This window comes from Caenorhabditis remanei, chromosome IV, assembly GCF_010183535.1.
Source record: "Caenorhabditis remanei strain PX506 chromosome IV, whole genome shotgun sequence".
NCBI classification, from domain to species: domain Eukaryota; kingdom Metazoa; phylum Nematoda; class Chromadorea; order Rhabditida; family Rhabditidae; genus Caenorhabditis; species Caenorhabditis remanei.
Genome location: NC_071331.1, coordinates 11,564,808 through 11,587,725, shown reverse-complemented (window position 1 = coordinate 11,587,725; position 22,918 = coordinate 11,564,808). Strand labels below are relative to the sequence as shown.

Sequence of the window (22,918 nt, the reverse complement as noted above, 5' to 3'; positions counted from 1 at the left end):
AGTATGGAATGAGGATGATGATGAGAATGATGAGAATGATGATGAATAAGCATGTTTTATCCGATTGGGGGGATTTACAAAAAGTATATTAGCAGATTCTGAAAGTCTCAAATGTTTGATAAATAGATCTGATCCTTAAATATTGAAATTTAGAGGACCTTATTAGCTTGGCGCAGTTCTTACAACTGGGCTCCACCTTGTACTCTCGTGAAAAAAAGTATGCTCTTGAAAAATGTATTTTTCTCGAGTCTCTCAATTTCGCACAATATTTTCTTCGGTTTTTGTTGAGCGCGGTTGTAAGAAGCGTGTCGTACTAATAGTATATGTATTTTATTGGCAACTGTTTTAGCAAGAGATCATTTGAACGTTGTTAGTTAGCATTTCATTCTTCCCGTGTACTGATTGGAACTCTGTTCTTTTTATGAAAAACTTGTGAGCACTACGTCAGTTTTCCTGTAGTGTGTCCTAGCGTAACTCATCAATCATGTGCAAAAAACCATACTTGTCAAGGGCCGGGCTTTTTTTCCAAAACTTCAGGCCCGGCCCGGCCCCTCAGGCCCGTCTTTTGGAAGGAATTTTTTTCAAATTTTTTTTTCGAATTTGAGTAAAGGCTGAAAAATTCAGTCAATCTTTCGAAAAATATACTAAATCATCATGAAAAAAGTATAAAAAACGAGTAAATTGGAAAATTTTTCCCCATGAAAAATTGAATTTTTGGGAAAAATTTGAAAATTTTTCTCAAAAATCCCATATCCCTGAAAAGAGGGGCCTGAGGGGCCGGGCCTGGGCCTAAGCTTTTCAGGCCCGGCCCCTCATTTGACAAGTATGCAAAAAACAGTGTATTCATTAAAAATGTAGCAGATCTGATAGTCATTCTCAACATCTATTACTACAGAAACATATGCATCTTCACCAACACTATTTTTTACACTACTTGAAACTGTAACTTTTTGAATAAATAGGGAAAAGAGTTATTCAGACCGAAACGGATACCAAAAACCCTTAATCAGGCCAAAAGATATTCCATTCGGTTCAGATTTTTCACAAACCAGGTCAGAATCAAAACCGACAAGGTATATTAAATTCGTTATCTGGTCAGATCGAGAATCTGAAAATTGTTCAGTTTCACGAAAATCATAATACCCGTGCTAAACCAAATCAGTGATTCATCGTAGAATGAAATCTAAAATCTGAAATAAAATAATCTCAATCGGATAAAAGTCCCTCCCTCTCTCCCCAAGTTGTTGCAAATGAACTCCCTATTGTATCGCATCCACCCAACCTCTATCCAATCTTGTCCGTCTCCGCATGCGTTGGCATTGTTTTTGCAGAAGAAAATACTCGTCGTTCAATAAAAAACGAGAGAATTCGAGGTCCCGAAACAAATCCGAGTAGGAGTCATCCACCGTCACCTACTGTCATCCCGTCATCAACCCAGAAGACGTCACCTCTCTCTCTCCACTTCGAAGATCTCGCCCTCTCTCAAATCCTTTCATTTCTTCATTTCTCTTGCGGGCTCCTCATACATTTTCTTTCTTTGTTTTGTTTTGATTTTCAATTAATTTCTCGAAAATTGGGAATTTTTATTCTTTTTTCTATTTATTGTGCCACTTCGACACTTTACATAAACATGTTTTCTTACCAATTCAATACGGTTTCATATCAGAATTATAGTTCACAGAATTGAACCACATGATTTCATTGTTTTTGACAGATGCACTCTTAAAATGTTAGCTAGCGAAATAAAAAATGGATTCCTGTGAATAATTTGTAGTGAAAGTACAAATTTTCAGTGAATTTGAAAGATTTTGCAGTAAACTTCGATAACGATTCTGTACCAAGAAATTCCTCCAGATTCGGAATGCATACCGATTCTGTGTCTAACAACAACATTGTAAGGAAAAATTGGATATCCACAGTTTCGATGCGTCAATTTGACACCGTCACACTTTATTTATGATTATTTTCTCTTACGTGGATTCAAGTTTGATGTTCAACGAGAGGATAATCTGACAAAAATGTCAATTTTTGATGAATAACCACCTAGATCGTGTATTCAGATTTTGATCAACTTCACGTTTTCTTATTTAACAACATTCAGAAAAGTTCGTTTCACTGAAAAAAAGGTTGTGAAAAAGATGAAAAAGGGCTCGACTTCTCACGGATTCCTCCTAGTCTAAGATCCTCGTCGGCTCCTCCTCGGACTCCGGGCTCTACGTCGGATCCTCCTCGGACTTCGGGCTCTTCGTGGACTCCTCCTCCAAAGGAGGAGCCCACAACAAACCCAGAACTCGAGGAGGAGTACACGAAGAGCCGAACATAGGAGGAGGAGCCAACGAGGAGCGTAGAACCCGGAGGAGTCCATAAGGAGCCCAAACTCGGAGGAGGAGCCAGCGAGAACCACAGACTCGGAGGAGGAACCCCCGAGGAGCCCAGGACCCGAGTAGGAGCCGAGAATCGGAGAAGGATCGCCCAGATCCAAATCGCTCAGATTGTGAAACAAGGTGAAATATTTCTAAGTTTCATGTATGATTCGTGAAAAAAAGAATCCTGATGCTATTCCAGTGAAAGACGAAAAATAATTTGGAACTTTCATCAGTTTTATTTTTATAATGATGAGTTTATTGAAAGTCACTGATGACACTCACTGATGGGAAGGAACAAACTCATCGTTTGGGACAGAGACATTTGCAACTATGCAACTATGCGGTATCGACACGACAGAAAATGTTCGTGAAATACTATTGCTCTGAAACAGAAAATTTTCGAAAAATTCTGATGATACCTCGTTTTGCTTCAATGAACTTTCTAGAAAGTCTAACACAAATGATCACGGTCAGTTTCACAAGTCACAAAATACAAAAGGCTAGAGGACACGGGCGGACACGATAAACAGAGAGAGAGTGTGTATGTCTCTTCTCTCCGCTGACAAATGTCTAGTGATTTGTAGTGACTTTGATCTGTACAAGAGACAGAAAAAGGGGGAGATGAACTGGGAATTGTCAGCATCGGGATCTTATATAAGCAAAGAAGAAATCTTAGATTTTTCATCATTCATTTGACAATGAGTTTCCCTAAAAGATTCCCTAATGCTACTGTTGTCTCCTCCGAAATTCTCGGAGAAAAACTGAAATTTCCGAATGGAAGAACTGCTCCGAATCGATTTCTGAAAGCTGCAATGACTGAGAGATTCTCTACTTATTCACCTGAAAATCCAAAGAAACATGGACTTCCGACGGAGCAAATTCTGAATATTTATGACAAATGGGGTCATGGACAGTTCGGAATGATTCTCACGGGTAATGTGGCTGTTGATCCGGTAAGTTTTACTGTTTCGTTTTCCCGAGAAAAGAGTTTCTGTTTTTGTAACTGAACTCTTTGTTAGAAAAGTATTTTTTCCAGACAAATCTCGAAGCAATCGGAAATGCGATCATCTTCAAAGAAGGCGACAGTTCTGAAAGAAGAGCTCTCTTCACTCAATGGGCTCAAAAAATGAAACAAGATGGAGGACTCGCTGTGATTCAACTGTCTCACGGAGGAAGACAATCATCCATTTGGGCGAACCGTACTCCTTTCGGAGCTTCCGATGTTGAATTGAAAACTGATCCACCTGGAACAATGTACGGAAAACCAATTGCATTGACCACTGAACAAATAAGAACCGAAGTGATTGATAGATTCGTGTATGCTGCCAAGTTCGCGTATGAATGTGGATTTGATGGAGTTCAACTTCATGCTGCTCACGGATATCTTCTCACTCAATTCACCTCCCCAACTACAAATACGAGAACTGACAGATATGGAGGATCATTGCTGAACCGCAATCGCGTTATCATTGAGATCTATGACAAAATCAAAAATGAGATCCCAAGTTCTACTGGTTTCTTGATTGGTATTAAGTCAAACTCAAAGGAATTCCAAGAGAAGGGAACTACTGTAGAAGATGCCAAGTTTTTGTGTGAAGCTTATGAGAAGAGAAAATTCGATTTTGTTGAGTTGACTGGAGGAACTGCCGAGAAGTTTGTGTTTGCTCATGAGAGAGAATCAACGAAGATTCGAGAAGCGTTCTTTGTGGAGTTTGCTGAGGCGGTAAGTCGTTTGGAAGTAAATTTCAAAAGGAAAACGCACTGATTTTAAAAATTCTAAGAAAATAACTAATCTTCTCTAAACAGTAATATTGGAAGGACAGTTGTCCAAAGTTGCACTATTTTCAGATCCGTCCAGTATTCAAGAACACAGTTGTCTATCTGACCGGCGGATTCCGTACAGTTGGAGCAATGGTTGACGCAGTTCAACGGAATACAACACAAGGAATCGGACTGGGACGCCCGGTTACTGCTGAACCAGATCTCCCGAAGAAGATTCTCAATGGAAGTGTACATTCTGCAATTCAAGATGCTTTCAATCCGAATGACATGATCAAACAAATCCTGGCGAGTGGGTCCCAACTGGAGCAGATGGGAAGGAATAGTGTGAGGAAGGCAGGCGGAGAGTGAGTTGGAAAGTACGTGGATTAGTGAACTTTAAACTTTCATATTCAGTGTAATGGACCAAATTAGTGACTACAGTGATGAGAGGACAGTTGAAGTTTTCAATGGAAAAGCGATGGAAATGTTCGGAAACATTCAGAAAGATGCGATGGCCGGGAAGGCACCGAAGATGCTTGTGGTGATGGGTTAAATCTTTTTTTTTAAATACTGGTATCTCACATTGATTTCTGAATAAAAGTTCGTAAATTCATGTATCGGAAACAATAAATCACTGTTTTTGAGAAACATGATATGATACAATGACATTGGTCTAGGATCATTCGAACAACTGCGATCTTCTCGACAGACATCAGATTCCCTTCTCAATTTTCATTTAAAAAAAGTTTCAACTTTTTCTTTATTATTGTGGTGCCGCGACAATTTTATAAACGTGTTTTTGTCTTTTTACTTCCCTATCAACTTTCTTTTTTTCATTCTTTCTCGTCTCCAAATCAAAAAAACAAATAAAGAAGAAGTATCACAAATATTTGATTGAGGAGTAATGTTCCAGTTCGAGTTAAATGTTTATCATAAAGTTTTATAAATTAAATTTTAGAACGTGAAAAAAAGTTGTAAAATTTCATCGTTAGGCGCAAGTATTCAAAAACGGAAATTGGAACAGCTACTGTTTCAGCCCAGTCATAAAAAATCTTGAAAAAATGCAAGATTGATTGTTTCGGGTTGTTTCCAGTTGTTATGAATACTTCAAATCAGCATTCAAAAACCAAAATAAAAAATTCAAGCAATAATGTGTACAGCAAATTCATAGCAGCTACGGTTTAGATTATTTCAACTCATATTTTCCGAAACATCGTTCGAATTCTCTGTCTCAGTTTGTAATAGTTCTCGTTGAACAGAAGTCAAAGTTAAAAGGTTCAAAAGTTTGAATGTAACTGAGATTATTGAAAACCTAATCTTAAGTGTATGTCTTAAATTAGAATGGCTAAATAGCAAAAGACACCCGTGCCCAGGAGAGTTTCAGAATCAGATCGAGTTAATTTGATGTTTAAAAACAATCATTACAATTGTTTATTGAATTCACTCACAAAATGGTTGCTAGTGGGGTCATTCTATTTACCCGATACTTGTAAAACTTATATACTTTTTTGAAAGTTTTTTCATAGCGTTGCTATTAATAAAACAGGGTTCATAAAAGTTTAAGAAACTTATAAAGATTGGAAAGGCAAGAATTACAAAGGATTGATCGTCTCGATGAAACTGTAAATATATTTTCGTAAGTTTCCTAGAGAAGATCCATATATGAGTTCTGAGCGAATTTCAGAGAGAGTTCTGAAAGTTTCATCGGTTTTTTGCATTCAACTATGAGAAATAGTCATTCACTTTTGAGTGCGGTTTGTTCTGCTTGTTTTCAATCAAACACTTCCTCTAGAGGATGCACAATAATATGCGCCTATATTTTTTGCAGATCAATTTATTTGAATGTTTTTTGTGGGAGACGGGAATTTAATAAAGAAGATAAATGAATCGAATGAAAGCAATGAGAAAATAATGATAACATGACATGTCTTAAATTGATTTTCTGTAGCAACATTATTGAGCTTTTGGTATTTGACTGTATATATTGTCCAGTTCTGCTAAAAACAGGAAGTTCACATACAAATAGAAGATTCACAGATTCGTTATTTTATAAGCTGTGCAAACGAAACGTGTTCAAAGTTTCATGCAAGAGTATGAAATGTTGTGGAGTTGATATAGGTTCTGTGTCTGAAACTTCTAGCAGGGCTTAATTGCTGAAAATGAAATTCATGGAGAAGATGAAGCAGTGAAATAAATTTGCGAGACAGATACTGTTTTACCTTGACAACTTCACAACTTTATTGACCATGTGGAAGGTCAGTTATTTGTTTGATAACTCATGATATCCAAGCTTTTGTACCAGTTTTGGCAGAACGTGAACAATTGAATTTATTCAAGTGAAAAAATCAGCATAAGCGACAAAAATAATTCAAAACTTGTATTATCCTATACAAGAAACAGACAACATGTGTTGTTGAATTCTAAGTTAAAATTATCGTTCTTTTTATTTTTTGTTACTCGCAAATTTTCTGATCTCAGCAAACGAAACATTTCAAACTTTCATGCTGACAAGAATAGAAGTTTTCAGATTTTATCGTTAGCTGAAAGCAATGAATGAACGATACAAACTCTGTGATATCATTATTCAGATACAGTAAAAATTCAGAAGTCGTGGAACTATTCAACTAAAAATTTGAAAGGGTTTTGTTACATTGATAACAAAGTTCCAAAATAGCTTTTTTGCAATGTGCACTGCATTGTGCAGTTTCTTGAAAAATACACGGGCTTCGACAATCAATAATCACAAATCATTATTCTATTGAATTTAACGTTCGATTGAGTAGGATGAAGGCCTGCACTTTGAAAGTTGAAAACTGCATCATGACCGAAAGTAATAAGAAGGAATCTTGGTGCTGTCCCGAATCAGAACTACCCGGAATAGAACCGCTCGGATAAGAACTGCTACGAATCAAAATCATCAAATCTAGTGGCATAAATATAACAATTAACTCGCGTTTAGGCGGTTCTGATTCGTTGCAGGACCAGAATAATATTTCTGATTAAGAAAATGTATTCAAGATCGAACACTTTTGCTGGTACACTGAGATATTTCCTCTCATTAAAAGTGATTTATTTTACAGGGACAAAGATTACTTCACCAATTGTCACTTACCGCATTTCGTGAAGACATATAATTGTCGAAACATTCAAATTATTCTAAAATTCTGATCAAATATAGAAACAGTTGAATATTTATCACGTCATTGAAACAGTTTGAAGCTCATGAATCACCATCATCTGATCGATTAATCATTCAATTTCAACCCGATCGCTTCTATTATGATCTCCTCTCGTACACCAAAAACTAATAATAAGCGTTTGAACTATTATGAAACATCATCTGTTTCCCTTTTTCCAGAATACCAAAATATACAAAAACATGCTCACTGTTGAACATTGGTCATGCAGAAGAGTGTGTTTTCCCTCTTCTGATCGTCGATTTTTCAACGAAAAAACACTTTTCATTTTTAAAATAAACAAACAGTTAAAGTAAATGGATCGTCACCCGAGAGGATTGTCTGAAACTCGTTTTCTCTGAAAATTTATCCGATCTGTCGGCAAGGTTAAAGTTGTTTGCCGACAGGATCTAGTACGTTTTGTTCATTCATTTTTCAACTGATTCATTCAAAATACACTCTCTTCCTCTCTCTCACTGTCCTCCCAGCAGGTATTTTGTTGTTGTTTATCGTTTCCTCTCCTTCTCTCCGTTCATTTCATCATTCGATCTCTCTGAAGAGAGAGAGTGTGCAGAGAAAAAACAGAAATGGGTGGAGCCTTGTGAGGGAGGCTCCGCCCACTTTTGGGACATGGCAAAAAGAGATGGAAATGGCAATTCAGTCAGTAGTCATGTTCGTGAAAGTCTCTGCTGTTCTTGTGCTTCTCGCCGTCTCCGCCCACGCCGGATTCTTCGATGATATTCAAGGTGAGTTATGGGTTGAGATTATGAATGGGGAATAAAAGTTAGGATGATTATTTACAAAATACATAAGAAAAATGTAGGTGAATTTGAGTGATTGATCAAACCTTGATGATTATAGATTTTGAGTTTTTTGGAGATAAAACTTTCGTAAGTCAGTAGTGAATTCGGGTTACCGAAGCCATCAGACTGAATTCACGGCAAAATTAAAAGGAAATGTGTTTCATGAAGTTTACTTCAGTCTGTCCGAAGCTCATCATTCAGTATTCATTTGAGGCCTCAGCTAGTTCTCCGATTTTCTAATCTGTTCTGAAGATTTTTCCAAAAACTTTCTGTTTCACGTCATCCACAAATAAACAAGAATAATTATCACCATCAGTTATATTGAAATCTGTCAAACAAGACTGAACAATCCCTTCCGGTTACAAAACTATTAGATCTATAACTAATTATATTTGGAATCAGTGCGCTCGGACAAGTGACTGCAGAATTCAAATGAAAACCTGTTTCGTGAAAGTCTGAAAAACTATGTGCTTCATTCATTTCTATTAGAGCTCGGCTATCATCAGCTACTGAATGAGTCCTATGAATCATTGACCAATCATCATCAAATCCTTATTTCTTCAGGAACTTCTCCTTTTTTCTTCCTCCCATTATCTTGTCCATGAGAGCACTTTCCCTTATTCCTTCCTCTCCTCCTCACTGTTCTCTTTTTCCCCGACCGATCGGTTTCATATTTCATCCGTGCCATCCGGAAAATGCGTAATGGTCTTTAGTCCTCTTATCCTCACAAAAAGATTTTTTTCTCAAAGATTCCGTGGGATAATCAAAAGAAGATAAGTCGATGTTGTTTTCGCCTCTCTTTTCTTGGAATATGGATAGGATAAGTAGGGGGACTCAGAAGGGTGCACGTAATACCTGATCAATGGTCTCTTGACTTCTTCTTCTCCTTTTTCTTTCAAATTCTCAAGGTGAGCAGAAATGGGTTTCTTCTTTCCTCACATCCTGGAGATGTTTTCGATGAACTCTGATCACTTGTTCATGGAAAAAAGGGATGGAATATATGAATGTGTGGTCAAGGACAATTGAATTGTTTATTTCGGAAGAGATCGGATGGAAGTTCCAGAAATTTCTATACATCGTGTTTTTGAGTGTTGAAAAACCGTAATTTGAGAACTGAAAATTCTGGAAACAACGCGTTGAATGTTTGAAAACTTACAGTTTCAAGAAGGAATTTTAAGTTTTGTTTAAACAAAAGAGCAATACAATCGGGCATTGTTATGTTTTAGAAGGCTACTATAAGATGACTTTCAGATAAGGGGACTACTTGAAAACAATCGGTTTCATGAAAATGATATTTATGAAACTGAGAAATCGTAGTTGTTTGATCCATCTTATCTTTATAACCCGTTTAAAGAGACTTTCCATAGGCCTCACCAGCTCATATGCGCAATGTATTGTAGGAAATCTAAAATACAGACTTGCAACGGGCCGGGCCTGGCCGGAATCAAAATTTCTAGAAAAAAATTCAATTTTTTTTTTCGAAAATTTCCCGATTTTTTTTGAAAAATATTTCTTAAGAACAACTTTTTGTAGGTTTCGAAGGTTGTTGAAAAATATACTTGAGGAAAAATATGAAAAATTTTCAGAAAATAAATTTTTCGACAAAAAATTGTAGTGGAAAAAGTTCAAAAATTCAAATCCAGCCCGATCGGGCCGGGCCGGCCCGGAATCTTGCAAGTCTGCTAAAATACAATCACCGATTTGAAATCCAACATTTCGTTTTACAAATTTTCACAATTAGAAAAAGTTCACAGTTTCATAACGTCCATGACCGATTTAGGTTTCCAATAATTTCGTTGTGTAGCTTACATTAAAAATGTGATTGTTATAATTTAAATGATTAAAGTTTGAACAATATTTTCAGTTTCATGGTTATGAGAAAGTTACTCTTTTCAGTACGAAACATTGAAGTCTCAGCTTGTAGTCGATTCCTGACCAACTGTCTCCTGTCTCTCAGATAGATTCTTCTTCTTCTTCTTCCTTGAAATCCTTGTCTTCTTTCTCGAAATGACAAGTAAGAAGAGTCCACAAAGAGCCATCAATCTTGACTAGTGCTTTCCTTCCTCTCTATTCACTCCAAAAAGATTTATGAGCTTCTTCCCTTCTTCTCTACGTTCCCCTCTACAAAATAGATTCTGTAAATAGATAAGGTCTCTCGACCAAAAGACATTCTAATCCAAAATTCTTCATCTTCTAATTCATCAAAAACCCTCTTTGCCTTCATCTAATTTAGTTGTCCAATCAATCAAACAACTGTCCGCAATGTCCAATGAATTTCAAATGAGCTCTCCCCAGTTTTATTCTTTGCAGGAGTCTCATCGGATGTCGGCAACTTCTTCTCCAACCAATTCCAAAATGCGAAGGATTTGTTCTCAAACAATCAGAGTGAATTGGACAAAAATGTGGAGAGAGTCAAGGAGTTGTTGACTGGATTGAAGGAGAAGGTCAAGAGTTTGGAGCCATTGGCCAATGATGCACAGAAGGAGACATTGAAGAAGGTTGATGAGTATTTGGCTAAGGTCACCGAGTTCCAGAGCGAGGTATGTACTAATTCAGGATAATGGAAGACACGGGATCGGAGATTTGGGAAAAGGGTTGGGTGTCTTGCAGACGGTTTTTTGGAATTTTGCTATCTAGTTGGGTAGTGAAAGGAATAACGGAAATAAAACCCGTTTCAGTAAGAACACTTGTGAGTGTTCAATCTCTCAAGACAATTTATCAGATATTTGATGATGCCAATATTAGGATTTTCTGGTTGATGTTTGTTAAAAGTGCTCTGAAGCTTAACTTCCGACCATTGAGCCTCGAGGGGGGCTGCTAAAGTCATAGTCATTTTCAGTTTGATCGATAACCAAAATATTTCTATTCGTATCAAAATGAAATGTTTCTAAAACGGTAAATTTCTATGATTTTTTTTTTTAATTTTCTGATCAGCGATATCAAAAGCCTACTGAGAGTACGGAAAATATAATTGGCGGGTTTCGTGAAAGGATTGAAAGGCTTGACAGAATAATGTGTGTTTTTAACTGTAATTTTCTAGTTGGGATCTAGCCCGGCCGGAACGCGGGAAATTCGAAACTGTTTCACCATGTTTACAACTCGAGTCTTTCAGTACACCTGTTAGTGCCACAGATAATGGCGTTTTCTCTTAAAGTAGTTCATTCAGGATATAATGAGTGCTCTCCTAAGTTTTCACTGTTGCTAGTCAGTTTCAGTCGCATCGCAAAGATCAATCAATAAAAAAACCTATTCCTCCTAAAATGTCACCGCCTTAAAACAGTAAAATCCAATGACTCATAAACACTCGGATACTTGAACCTTCAATTACAAAACTCCATTATTTTCCATTCGACCACCAACAATTTTTGGTGATTTAACCTCTCCATGCCATTCGAATTCCTTCCCTCCACTCCAATTATTTTTATTGTCCTTCTTTATCCTGACGTATGTATTTTTGTCATCAGGAGAGAGTACCTTGACGGGGGTACAAAAAGAGAGAACTGGTTGAGGGAAGGTCGAAACGAAATGGATAAGGTCACGTGAATGTGGCTGAGGAGAGGAATGGACACAGATGTTGTTGGTTAGGGGAAGAAAGGAGAATTTCGAAATAAGGAGAAGAAAAAAAGAAGGGAGTGTTCGGGCAATGGAACATGCTATCAACAATGGAAAGTTCAAGAAAACAATGGGGTTACTGTAGAAGATTTGATAAGAGAGGAGTGAGAGTTTGGACTTTTATTTAACGGATCAGAGTTCTATCAGATACTGTTGCAGATAGTAGATTTAAATACGAGACGGAAACATGTACTCGATTAGTGAGATGCTCTCAACAAATTCACAGAAAAGTACTGTTTCAGTATCTTAACATGATTTTGAAAAAAGGAAATGAACCTGATCCTCGTCTCATTGTCAGAGCACTAGCTAATTGTTTTGATATCTCAATTTCGAGAAATCTGCTCGTGATTAACTCCAGTTTCGGCCAGCGCACTCGTTTTCTAAGGACCTTTTTACGAACTTGTGCTATTTAATTCATTTTATGGTATTAAATGGACATAAAAAATCTAATAAATAGCACAAGTTCTTGTTCCTAAGTTGATTGAAAATAACGGTTGAATGTTATGGATTTTATATGTATCATGAATCGGATATTAATTCAACGAAACAACTATGACCTGGAACTGAAACAGTATATATTTTCCCCAACTCAAGTTCCCTCCATTTGGTTTTTGACCTTCAGAAGATACATATCTATCTCTTACAAGTATACCGAAAATACCTATTTTTCACCTTGATCTCATCTGAAATCTCTCTTTCTTTCCCTTCCATCCATCATGTTGTTGTCCTTCAACTTAAAACTTTTCAACCTCTTTTCTCTTTTGTTTCCGTTTGAAAACCGAATGAAAATGGAAGGAAAAAACGATTTTGAAACCAGTTTTCTCTCAATTATTGATGTTTTTTTGGTTCAATGGGTTGGGGGAGAACATGAAAAAAACAAAACAACTTAGTCTCGAATGGAGGTAATTGTCCGATGGGGAAACAACGGGAAACAATATATATATTCATGACAGAATAATAGCTGCTTCGATGAAAAAAATAAGCTTGTCGCTCTTTTAGAGGGGTTGTGAACAAGTGAACACTTGATGGAATTAATAAAGTTTCGGCTCGGATGGTGTAACGGTTAACACAGTTGGCCACCGATCTTCCGACCATGGTTCGATTCCTTCCCCACCAATTTCTTTTTTTCAGGTCAAGGAAGAAGGAGCCGCCAAATTCGAGGAGAACAAGGGCAAATGGCAACAAATGGTGACTGATATCTTCGATAAGGGAGGTCTCAACAACGTCGTCAAGCTCCTCGGTCTCCAGAACTCTGCTCCGTCTTCGTTCATCTCCGCTGCCCTTGCTCCAATCTTCTACATGATCTTCGTTCGCTAAATTTATTTAAATCGAATCTTCTTGGAATACATTCTTCTTTTTTTCTCGCCTTGCTTCGCCTCCTCCTCCCCTTACATCTTATACTTTTTAGCTCTCTAAAAAAAGTTTCCTTTTTCTCTTCTGTAAGTAAATAAATAAATCAAATAAACACGTCGCTTCTTCGTCTTCTTCTTCTTCTCATTAGGAAGTCTCTTGGGGCGGGAAATGGAGGGACAAAAAGATAGTGGATGTTTCAAAAAAGTTGCATTTCTGGATGAGACACCACACAACAACAAACTATTTGGGGTGAAGAAGGGTACAAAAACAACGGGGGTCACTAAAGAAAATTGACTAATAAAATGAACTACCTAACTGGAACAACAACAACTAGAAGAGAGGGAAAGAGGGACTATGAATTAGAAACAGCACTAGAAAGTTTGGAATGAGGAAAACTGTAATTATTGGAGGAAGAAGAGTCGAGAAGGCACTCGAAGTTCTTGGCGAAGTGATTCAGAAGGACGGGACGGGCTTCAGAAACAGTTACAGTACGATTGGTTTCACGGGAGAGAGAGGTCGTGGAGACACCTTCGATACCACAGCCGACGATCTGGAAATGGGGAATTGAGGATGTCTGACTGTGGGCAGAGAGGCAGCTAGAAACAACGAATTATTGAGCTGGATTCCTCATTTTTATAGAAATTAAAAACCGGAATTTTTATAAAATCTTTATTTTTTTTGATTTTTTGATCAACAAATGTCACTTTTGAAACACGAAATTTTACTAAAATTAACTTTGAGTTTCAAGAAAGTGATAAGTCGACCTAAATTCGCATTTTCGCGTTATCAAATAATTTCTTAAAGTGACACATTTGATTCTATATTTGAAGTGCCCGCAAGTTTAAAGAAAATGAGCGAAGTCTTCAAAATTTCTGAGAATTTTTTTTGAAAGTTTGAAAAAAAAGTGATTTACAGGTAGAATTCCGCTCTCATTCAACTAGATCTGTTCAAAACCGTTCTGAGTCGATTTCAGCCTATCTGAGTCGATTTCAGCCTTCTGATTTTCTCCGACAGTCCCCGATTCTCTTCATTTCTCGAAACTTTCTCTCGACTTATGACCACGAACTACTCACATTATCAAACCACGTCAAATCAGTGTTACAATTGATTGCGATACCATGATAAGAGACTCCGCCGGACACGGCAATACCGATGGCAGCGAGTTTTCGTTCGCCCGATACCCACACACCTGAAGACGAAAGGTCAAACCATGAAATCAGAAGCGCGCAAAATCAAATTACCTGTATTTTCAGTTCTCCCCACATTTTGAATCCCAAATCCCTGCGAAGCCGAATCAATGATTGTCTGCTCAAGTTTATCGACGAAATTTCTAACACCTAGTTGTCGTGTCGACACTCTTCTGACATCACAAATCGGATAAAGAACAAGTTGGCCGGGACCATGAAATGTGATGAGACCGCCTCGAGATGTTCTGTGAAACTCTGCGCCTAATCCCTTCAATCGCTCTTCCTCCTCTTTTGTATACCCTTTACTTCGAATTCCCACTGTATAAACCGGTTTGTGTTCCAGAGCCAATATAAAATTTCTGAAATTCAAGAAAACTAATAACGAGAATTCACAAATCGCATTCTTACAAAGAGTGTGTTTCAGATTTATTGCCTTTTACCAAATCTACAAATTTCTGTTGTTCTTTCAAAGCGGCACCATATGAAATTAGACCCAAATCGACGACGTTTACAGTGGATTTTTGATGACGGAGAAGTGCGGAAAGACGCATTATTTTCGACGTGGAATAGGTGCGGCGACGTTTCGAAGGCGTTCTTCGCGGGTTCTGAAATAAAATACTGACATTCTGAAGGCAGTTTGAGTATCAATTACCTCGTGTACCACTCGTGTTTGCTTGTGTAGAAGATCTCCTTCAATTCAGCGTTGATTGGTTCACGTGGTACTGCAGAAGCTTTCGCGGCTGCTGATAAACGAGAGCTCTGATCTTTTTTCGTCAACGCACTCAGATCGATTGGTTTCGTGTGCTCGTATGGGAACTCTTGAGGTGGATGCCACGCGGCGATCGTTCCGTTTGCACAAACTACCACTTTTCTGAAAGTTTTGACAGTTTCAACTGGTTTTCTTACTTTGCAGCTGTTTTATTACCTCGGAGAATCGGAGGAAGCGAATCTACGACAGACACTGAAGAGATTTCTCAGCATCTCCACATAGATCTGAATTTTAAACTTTTTTTGTTTTTCTTTGTAATAGAAAAGATACTTTGCCTGAAGTAGAACATTGAGATAAATAACAAAACTTGAAAGAAACACGAGTAGAGGAAAATGATTTTTTAATTGGCAAAATAATCACAATGCGTTAAAACGAACGAGTAACAACACATCAACGGGGAAAGGGTAAGAAAGGTAGGAAAAAAGATCGATTGGAATTGAAGAACGGGGTGTATAAATATTATGAAACAAGCTAATGCAATTATTCCATTGAATCGTCGTGATGCTCACGATTTCCGAAGATTCTCTTCATTGTGGCGAGTCCTTCCTCGGTCATTTGCATTCCATCTCCTCCCTGGAATTGGTCGATCTGAAATTAACAATTATGTTTTGATATTGAAAGATTCCGTATGAAACTTACATTGTCAGCAGTGATCCATTGCCCGGGTGGCATTCCATCTTCACTCTGATCCATCTCTCCGTACTCTTCTTCTTCCTCGTCTTCTAGGTCGTCATCGTACATTGGATCGTCTTCCTCTGGGTTCTCTTCTTGTCCTTTCAGAATTTGATGGTAGATATCGGGCACTAAAACAGATATTTTAAAGATACATTTTTCGATTTCATTACTTACAGCAATCCTTATTATCCGGCACGAACCGAATCTCGAGTCCCGGTCCCTCTTCATCGTCGTCGCTTTCCTCGTCTTCCAATTCAGCGGCGGCGAGTTCGAGACCTGAAAAATGACAGAATTGGTTAACCAGTTGTGTTGAAGGCGAAGACGTGTACCTCTCTGCTCGTCAGCTTCCTGAATTGTCCTAAGGATAGGCGCACGTCTTCGTCTTTTCACTAAAACAAAACTTTAGTTTTCGAATTTCATTTCAGCAACGACAGCGCGAAAAAAACTTACCAGACTTCCGTTGATCAACCATCACGAAGACGTGCTCTGATGGGAAGACGGTAACATCTGTGGAAATGGCGTGAAGAACGATAGCCGGATAGGCAACTGAGAAGCCTTTTGAATCGGCTCTGCTTATCCAGGTTACTGCGCTGAAATTGATATTTTTATTGTAAATGTTCAATTGTTTGATTTGAAATTACCTGTCAGTGATATAAAGAGTTCCGTTTCCAAGAGAATCGGTTTTGTAGAAAGCTTGAACGTTTTCGGCGGCAAGCTTGATGCCTTCGGTTGGCTGGCTGACTTCTTTCAGAATAACCATTTTGATTTCTGGGAAAGAGCAATTTAGAAAAGGAAAGTTCAACATAAAGAGACAATAAAGATAAAGTTTCACGGTTTCAACGTTCTGCATATTACAACAATCAACAAAGTCTTCAAAAAAACCAAATAATTTTATTAACTGCAACCATCTTACAGTCAAAAAGGATGGGGTGCGCCGATGGTGCGATACAGAAGAATAAAGTGTTTTTGGGAGAGGAAGAGTTGACATGGAGTGCATTTTCGAAGAATATCCGGAAGAGTTTAGGCGGCGACATCCACGAGCTCAGCTGGGAGTGGACTTTTTGGATGTCTGAATAACTTTTGAACATAAAAATGCGTTTTGAACAAGTTCAACTCACTTATTCTCGAAATGCTGCTTGTATGTCTTTGGATCCGGCATCATAGCAAGGCAGACAGAGCATTTGTGATTGAGAGCCTGAGAATACAAAGAGTTTGTTGATTTCTTGAGGAAATTTCAAATTTTACCTTAGCAGCAGCGGCTTTCTGGTCGATTCCGGCCTTTCTAGCGGCATCGGCCTTCTTTTGATTCTTCTGTTGAGACTGGATCTTTTGTTGTCCGCGGGCCATCACTGAAAAACAAAATTTGATGAATTTTATTTCAAAAACATAAAAATTGGGTGAAAAATGGGAAAAGCCAGGAAATTTCGAAAGGCAAAATGCTCACGAGTGGCCGCAAACACCGCGACGGCAAAGTGCATACACTCGCACCTCGGCGTTCAAGAAATAGCAAGAGATGGCAAAATTGAACTGGTTTTGAAGAAAATGGAGACAATGTTTGCTGAGAATACACTCGAGATGGCTTTCGTTTCAAATGATTCATCAGTTTATCGATTATTTCGTTTTTTAGGAGAATTTTAGGGCAAAGCTTTATGAAAAACACCAAATTAGTAGAAAAGAACGAACAAAAGGGACACTTTACTTGTTTCAAAGAGAAGAAAATGAAAAAAAAAACAATGAAAGATTGTGAATTAGTTTAAAGGAACACACATTTATGTGAAAAGGTTTCACCACGACTGCTACAACTAAAGGCGCATAGCAAAAATTTTCTCCCGAGTCTCTTCACGATTATAATGAAGTTACGGTACTTATTAATTTTTGATGAGCAATTCTTAATTTCTCAATCTTTCCGTTCCCGAAGAAGAATCAATTGATTTCGATATTTTGACAGGAAAACTCCGATGAGTCATTGATCAGAAAGCATATAAAAGTGTAAAAACGTGCTCTCAAGTGTGTGTATGCTGCTCGTCGCACCCGAAAAAATGGCGGCCTACGGAGTCGAGATTACATTAGCCATCAGGTTCGTTTCTCCTTTTTGAATATTGATAAATATTTTAATTTTTTCTAGAAATGCTCGATTTTACCCGTCGGCAGATGGCGTACGCATCGGAGTGTTCAGTTTGGATAAGGAATCGGAAATTGTTGAACAAGTGGCCGAAACGGAAACGATTTATGGACAAGCCGACTCGTGTTTTCAAGAAAAACTGAACTTGAATTTTAGATTTGAGAAGTTGCAAAGGTTTCGAGCGATAATGTAATTTTATTCCTTAGTTTTAATCAAAAATTGTTATTTTTCATTCAGATATGTCCTGAATTCCTCTACAAATACTGTAATGGGCTCAATGGGTGCCGGTGACTTTGATTTGTCAATGATGTTTGCATGTGGTGGACGTCTCACTCTCCCAATAACTTCCTCTCTTTCCACTATTACTCTGGAAATTAGTGGAAAAGTACCCGAGTATTATTCACAATTCCTCCGTTTACGATTCTCAGGGAGTTATATTCATAGTCCGGATGGTCTTCCTCTTCAACTTTATTATATTTTATCGATTCCTGCTGAAGATCGAACAATTATGCTTCACAAATCGGAAATGTTGAAAGAAACCAAGAATCCAGAATGGGCCGCGTTCAGTGTCCCTCTATTCCTGCTCAATTATTTCAATGAGTCATCGATTCAAGTGTTCGTTTACAATTACACACCGAATCATGACGATCAGCTGGTTGGTCACTGTACAACTACACTGACACAGTTGCAGCAAGGAGTCGGTCATTTCAATTCGTATATGTTGATGGAAGCGAATGGAAAACGTATTCACGAGAAGACGTGTGTGGAATTGAAGGAAATGGTGTTGGAGAATGGACCAACTTTCTTTAAAATGCTGGATGATAAGTGAGTTTTTCTATAGATTCATCACAATTGCAACATTATTTTTCAGCGTCAAACTCCAGCTGAACACCGCCATCGATCTCACAGCTTCCAATGGTAACCCAGTCAACGCTGGTTCCCTTCACTACATTCACCCACATCATCCATCTGCCTATCTTGAATCTCTTCTTCACACTACACCACCGCTACTCGGCTACCTTCCGAACCCACAAAACCCTTACATTGGAGCTCTGGGATTCGGAGCGAAAGTTCAGGGACCTGGAGGCGCTCTTCAGTTGTCTCATTGCTTCTGTTTGGTAGGTTTAATTTTAGTTTTGAGGTTCACGAGTCAATGAAAAACGTTTCAGAACGGTGCGCCAACAGATCCACGTGTTGAAGGGCTGGCCGGATTGATCAGTGCCTATAGAACCGCCACAATGGGTGTACAGCCTTTCGCGCCCACGGATTTTTCGGAAGTTATATATTTTGTGTCAAAGTGGGTCGAAATATTATATTTCTCTTCTAAAAAATGTGGTTTCAGATTTGCCAAAGCAGAATCTCGTCGTCATGTGGGTCTCTACTTCATACTTTTGATCTATTCGGATGGCGGACCCGCTAACGCATTGAATATGAAACGAACGATAGATGCGGTCGTTGATGCATCTGCTCATCCGATGAGTATAGTTGCTGTCGGAGTTGGACAAGATCGAGATCACAGTCCGATGAGAAATCTGGAGAAATTGACACTGAAACACTCGGATGGACGGCTCCTTGTCCGTCAGAACTACACATTTGTGGAGGCTTCTGAACTGGAATCTTCTGATGCGTTGGCTATGATACCCGTTCAGATGACTCAATGGAAACGAATGTTTCATTTTAATCCTCAATAATATGTATATTTGCTTGAAAAGCTTGTATTTAGAATCTGTATTTCTGTTGCATTTTTATTTTATCTTTTTCTCGAAATTCTTTATTCGAATTCCCCGTAAAAGCTCACTTTATCTACGTAACCCACTAGCCCATTTAATTTTTGTTATCACGGGTTATCACTAATTTCTCCCCTCAACTAATCCTGAGCCCCAACTTATTTCTCACTTATCGGTATCCGTTGGATTGTTGTATACTCATTTTGCTCATTCCCAATAAACGGTTGAAATTATGTTTGAAAAGCAAGAAGAAACGGAAGCAGGTGGAAGCATGGTTGAGGTGAAACGCTTCTTTCAATGGATTCTTGGATGCACTTATGCGAAGAAGACTTTTAGAACAAGGTTAGCTGGAATAAGACAATTTTTAAGATGAATGAGATTTTAGAATGGCTGAAATGTTTCATTTCGCCGATGCTCCACACATTGTTGTCTACGAGAGAAGTGAGGAACGCCCGTGGTATTGGATGGTCGGAATGTAAGTTTAGTTTTTGTACCGCTTGCCAACATATTCTTTGGTTTCTCGTTTGGCGCAGTTAGCTACGCTTTTGGCTCTCGCGAGAGAGACCAGGGTTCGATTCTTGGTGGTGCCAATTCTTTTTTGTTGTTTTTTGGAAAGGAATTCTGATAGAAATACAGGTTTTTACAGAATCACGGCTGTCCTCGTCGCTGTTCTCAGCCTCTACTACACACTCGAAGCTGGCGTCCGTGCTGTTCGAAAGTTCATGTACTCGGTGCTCCGTGAGCCACCGCAAAGCACTGTTTCCACTCCTCGATGCCTCTCACCAACTACTCCATCTAGCAAGAAGACGTCTCCTCAAATACCGATAACTTCAGAAGCACCACGTCAAAAAGTTCCGATGAATGAGCCGGTCAATTGTGTTTTTATAAGACCAGCTATTCCGAAATTGAGTGCTGAGGGTACTGTACCTATTCCGAATATGAATTCGGAAGAAGATACGATGGTTGATGCGGATAGAGTGATGACTTCAAAAAATGAAAAAGACAAGGAGAAGAGGGATAAAACGAAGAGTCCGCCGTCGATGAAATTGGAGGAAGTCAAGTTTGATGCGTCGTCGAATGTCAATATTATTCCGTGAGCAGTTTTCTGAAGTTATGAAATATTCTATCGATTTTCAGAACAATGGTGCCGTCCCCATCAGTTTCAAGTAAGAAATCCAACCGAAAATCAACAGGATCAGAGGAGAAGGAAGCCGCTCCGGAAGCATCAGTTTCCGAGGGAGGTCGCATGGATGAGTGGTTGACAAAGCAGGTAGCCGGATGTGAGAAATTGATTGCTGAAAGAGCAAATGCTGGAGAGGAAATTGATTTTGAGGAGACGGGAGCTCAAATGGTTTCCAACGGATTTATAGAGAAGATTCAACAGTTGATTGAGGCACAACTTGAGCAATCGAGCTGTCTGGAGGATAGTTCAAATTCAGTTTTGTCGATGGAAAGTATTATTTCAAGTCTGATAGAAATTGAGCCATCGTTTGAAGAGACTCAGAGCAATTCTCCATTATCTGAAGTAACTAATGAGAAACCAACATTCAAACAGAGTACAGCAAGAGCGATGGCTACAGTAAGCTCTGTGTGTGAGAATGATGATGTTGACATTGTTATTGATGGTTAGTCTTTCTCCATTGAAAGTTGCTGAAACTAAATTTCGGAAAACTTTCCAGATAACAGCTTGTACACTGATAAGGAAAACGAGTGTGGCGGGAGTATTCTTGTCCAAGAAGGCCAACAAAAAGTATTGTTCCGCTGGACCGACGAGTGCCCGAATACCATTGACACTGTCACTTTGACTGGTTCATTTTTTGGATGGAATATGAATATTCCGATGAAAAGAACTGGAGTCACCACTTTTGAAGTTTCAATTGATTTGCCGGCTGGATTACACGACTACTTGATTAATATTTTCCGTTTTGATTAAGAGTTTCTTGTTTTGATGTAGAATAAAAGTTGGTTGAAGTTTCTGAATGATTTTCAGCTTGTTTAGTTTTGACAGAGGATTCTGAATATGTTTCAAAATGCTTTTGGAGTCTGCTTGAACCAAGTTACAAAGCTTTTTGTCTACTTGAAAAATTGTTCGTGTAACAACCTTGAAGACGCTTCTAGAAACTTCTCAACATCCAACCATGTACAAGTCAGTTTTCTAGTAACTTACTGATAAGCCTGTACGTATATGTACACTTCACTAGAGCGCAGTTGCCTGATCTCGGGCGATACATACCGCTAGATTTGAAAGCAATGCCTAAATTCGACTGCAAAAAGTACTAGAAATTCCCGAGAATACATAAATTATCCAGCTAGATTCTTGACGTCAAGCCCTTTCTACTTTTCCCATAAAAAAGTTCTTCCCGTCGCTCTTCGCTTTTTCGTTTCTTTTTTTGCCTCCCCTCGGAATGTCTGCGTCTGTTTCACTCTTATCGTTAGTTCTTTTTTCGCGGCGCAATGCCTTTTTCTGAGGCTGTAATACTGCTGAATGTTCACTTTTTTCTGCGATTGTTAAGACTAGAAACTGATAATTTCAATTGGTTTGATTTTTGAGCAGAGTTTCAGCATCAGGCGGTTTTGGAAATGGTGCATCTGCCTTATTGGGAGTTGGAGGGAAGTTATCGGAAACAAATTTATCAGAAACTTTTGACATGGTTGGAATTTTTTATAAGAATCTCCTCAATCCTTTTCTTTACACTTTTCATCAGAAATTTCTCTCCAATCGTTCTTTTTTCTCTTCTTGTGACCCCCAATAAATCTGCTCCTTTCTCTTCTTTTCTTCCCACCTCCGTGCCTCCGTCTTCTTCGTAAAGAAAAAAGAAAAGAAAATGTTTTAAATTTGAAGCAGATTGAAGTTCTATCGGTGGCGGTTTGTCGTCGTCAACAGAGTCATTTAACCCGACGAGAGAGTGTTCAATTCAAGGAGAGGCTTCTCTCGTTCCACAGTCTCTCGCCTTCGGAGAGTGCAGACAGCGAAAGGAACGGGTCGGAGACCTCCTAGTCAGAGAACTACGGTGCATTGAATGGATTGCATTCCGATGAAAGAGTCCATCGATTGTTTCTTCAACGACACGCTTCTATTCAACTGAAATGGGCGCAATGAAAATGACTTGCGACGATTTTCGAGCAGAAGATGAGCAACCGATTGAGGTCGATGAACGACGTCGGAGGCTGAAGAGAAAAGCGAATGATGATGATGATGATGATGAAACAGTTAGAGAAAGAGTAGATGATGCGGAATCTTCGATGGAGGTCTTCGAAGCAGAATATCCACCGATATTAGATCCATTGCAAGATCAAAGGTGAGTATTTCAAAATTTCAAAATTATATTAAATCGAAAAAGAGCGAATTAAAAAAGAAATAATAATT

The 22,918-nt window shown here is 38.5% G+C and overlaps 9 protein-coding genes across 9 annotated transcripts; 5 read left to right on the top strand and 4 right to left on the bottom strand.

Moving 5' to 3' along the window:
• Positions 1 to 3,064: 3,064 nt before the first annotated feature.
• GCK72_013345 (uncharacterized protein) lies at positions 3,065 to 4,680 on the top strand (the record flags this gene model as incomplete). Its single annotated transcript, XM_003089212.2, has 4 exons — positions 3,065 to 3,319; positions 3,403 to 4,089; positions 4,215 to 4,492; positions 4,542 to 4,680. The coding sequence occupies 4 exons, from the start codon at positions 3,065 to 3,067 to the stop codon at positions 4,678 to 4,680; spliced, it is 1,359 nt and encodes a 452-aa protein (XP_003089260.2).
• Positions 4,681 to 7,973: 3,293 nt separating this feature from the next.
• GCK72_013344 (uncharacterized protein) lies at positions 7,974 to 13,035 on the top strand (the record flags this gene model as incomplete). The annotated part of the gene is made up of 3 exons (XM_003090397.2): positions 7,974 to 8,049; positions 10,417 to 10,646; positions 12,850 to 13,035. The coding sequence occupies 3 exons, from the start codon at positions 7,974 to 7,976 to the stop codon at positions 13,033 to 13,035; spliced, it is 492 nt and encodes a 163-aa protein (XP_003090445.2).
• A 388-nt stretch (positions 13,036 to 13,423) lies between these two features.
• GCK72_013343 (uncharacterized protein) lies at positions 13,424 to 14,809 on the bottom strand (the record flags this gene model as incomplete). Its single annotated transcript, XM_053729805.1, has 4 exons — positions 13,424 to 13,621; positions 14,145 to 14,260; positions 14,313 to 14,617; positions 14,667 to 14,809. The coding sequence occupies 4 exons, from the start codon at positions 14,807 to 14,809 to the stop codon at positions 13,424 to 13,426; spliced, it is 762 nt and encodes a 253-aa protein (XP_053584577.1).
• Positions 14,810 to 14,906: 97 nt separating this feature from the next.
• GCK72_013342 (uncharacterized protein) lies at positions 14,907 to 15,239 on the bottom strand (the record flags this gene model as incomplete). Its single annotated transcript, XM_053729804.1, has 2 exons — positions 14,907 to 15,129; positions 15,184 to 15,239. The coding sequence occupies 2 exons, from the start codon at positions 15,237 to 15,239 to the stop codon at positions 14,907 to 14,909; spliced, it is 279 nt and encodes a 92-aa protein (XP_053584576.1).
• A 268-nt stretch (positions 15,240 to 15,507) lies between these two features.
• Positions 15,508 to 16,462, bottom strand: GCK72_013341 (uncharacterized protein; the record flags this gene model as incomplete). The annotated part of the gene is made up of 6 exons (XM_003101256.2): positions 15,508 to 15,615; positions 15,667 to 15,830; positions 15,877 to 15,978; positions 16,032 to 16,091; positions 16,153 to 16,292; positions 16,344 to 16,462. 6 exons carry the CDS (start codon positions 16,460 to 16,462, stop codon positions 15,508 to 15,510), a joined length of 693 nt encoding a protein of 230 aa, XP_003101304.2.
• A 260-nt stretch (positions 16,463 to 16,722) lies between these two features.
• GCK72_013340 (uncharacterized protein) lies at positions 16,723 to 17,049 on the bottom strand (the record flags this gene model as incomplete). The annotated part of the gene is made up of 3 exons (XM_003090395.2): positions 16,723 to 16,771; positions 16,821 to 16,897; positions 16,948 to 17,049. 3 exons carry the CDS (start codon positions 17,047 to 17,049, stop codon positions 16,723 to 16,725), a joined length of 228 nt encoding a protein of 75 aa, XP_003090443.1.
• Positions 17,050 to 17,717: 668 nt separating this feature from the next.
• GCK72_013339 (uncharacterized protein) lies at positions 17,718 to 18,017 on the top strand (the record flags this gene model as incomplete). Its single annotated transcript, XM_053729803.1, has 2 exons — positions 17,718 to 17,779; positions 17,828 to 18,017. 2 exons carry the CDS (start codon positions 17,718 to 17,720, stop codon positions 18,015 to 18,017), a joined length of 252 nt encoding a protein of 83 aa, XP_053584575.1.
• Positions 18,018 to 18,092: 75 nt separating this feature from the next.
• GCK72_013338 (uncharacterized protein) lies at positions 18,093 to 19,515 on the top strand (the record flags this gene model as incomplete). Its single annotated transcript, XM_053729802.1, has 4 exons — positions 18,093 to 18,649; positions 18,696 to 18,942; positions 18,994 to 19,121; positions 19,167 to 19,515. The coding sequence occupies 4 exons, from the start codon at positions 18,093 to 18,095 to the stop codon at positions 19,513 to 19,515; spliced, it is 1,281 nt and encodes a 426-aa protein (XP_053584574.1).
• Positions 19,516 to 19,822: 307 nt separating this feature from the next.
• GCK72_013337 (uncharacterized protein) lies at positions 19,823 to 21,484 on the top strand (the record flags this gene model as incomplete). Its single annotated transcript, XM_003090392.2, has 5 exons — positions 19,823 to 19,893; positions 19,937 to 20,026; positions 20,198 to 20,644; positions 20,689 to 21,176; positions 21,231 to 21,484. 5 exons carry the CDS (start codon positions 19,823 to 19,825, stop codon positions 21,482 to 21,484), a joined length of 1,350 nt encoding a protein of 449 aa, XP_003090440.2.
• Between the last annotated feature and the right edge of the window lie 1,434 nt (positions 21,485 to 22,918).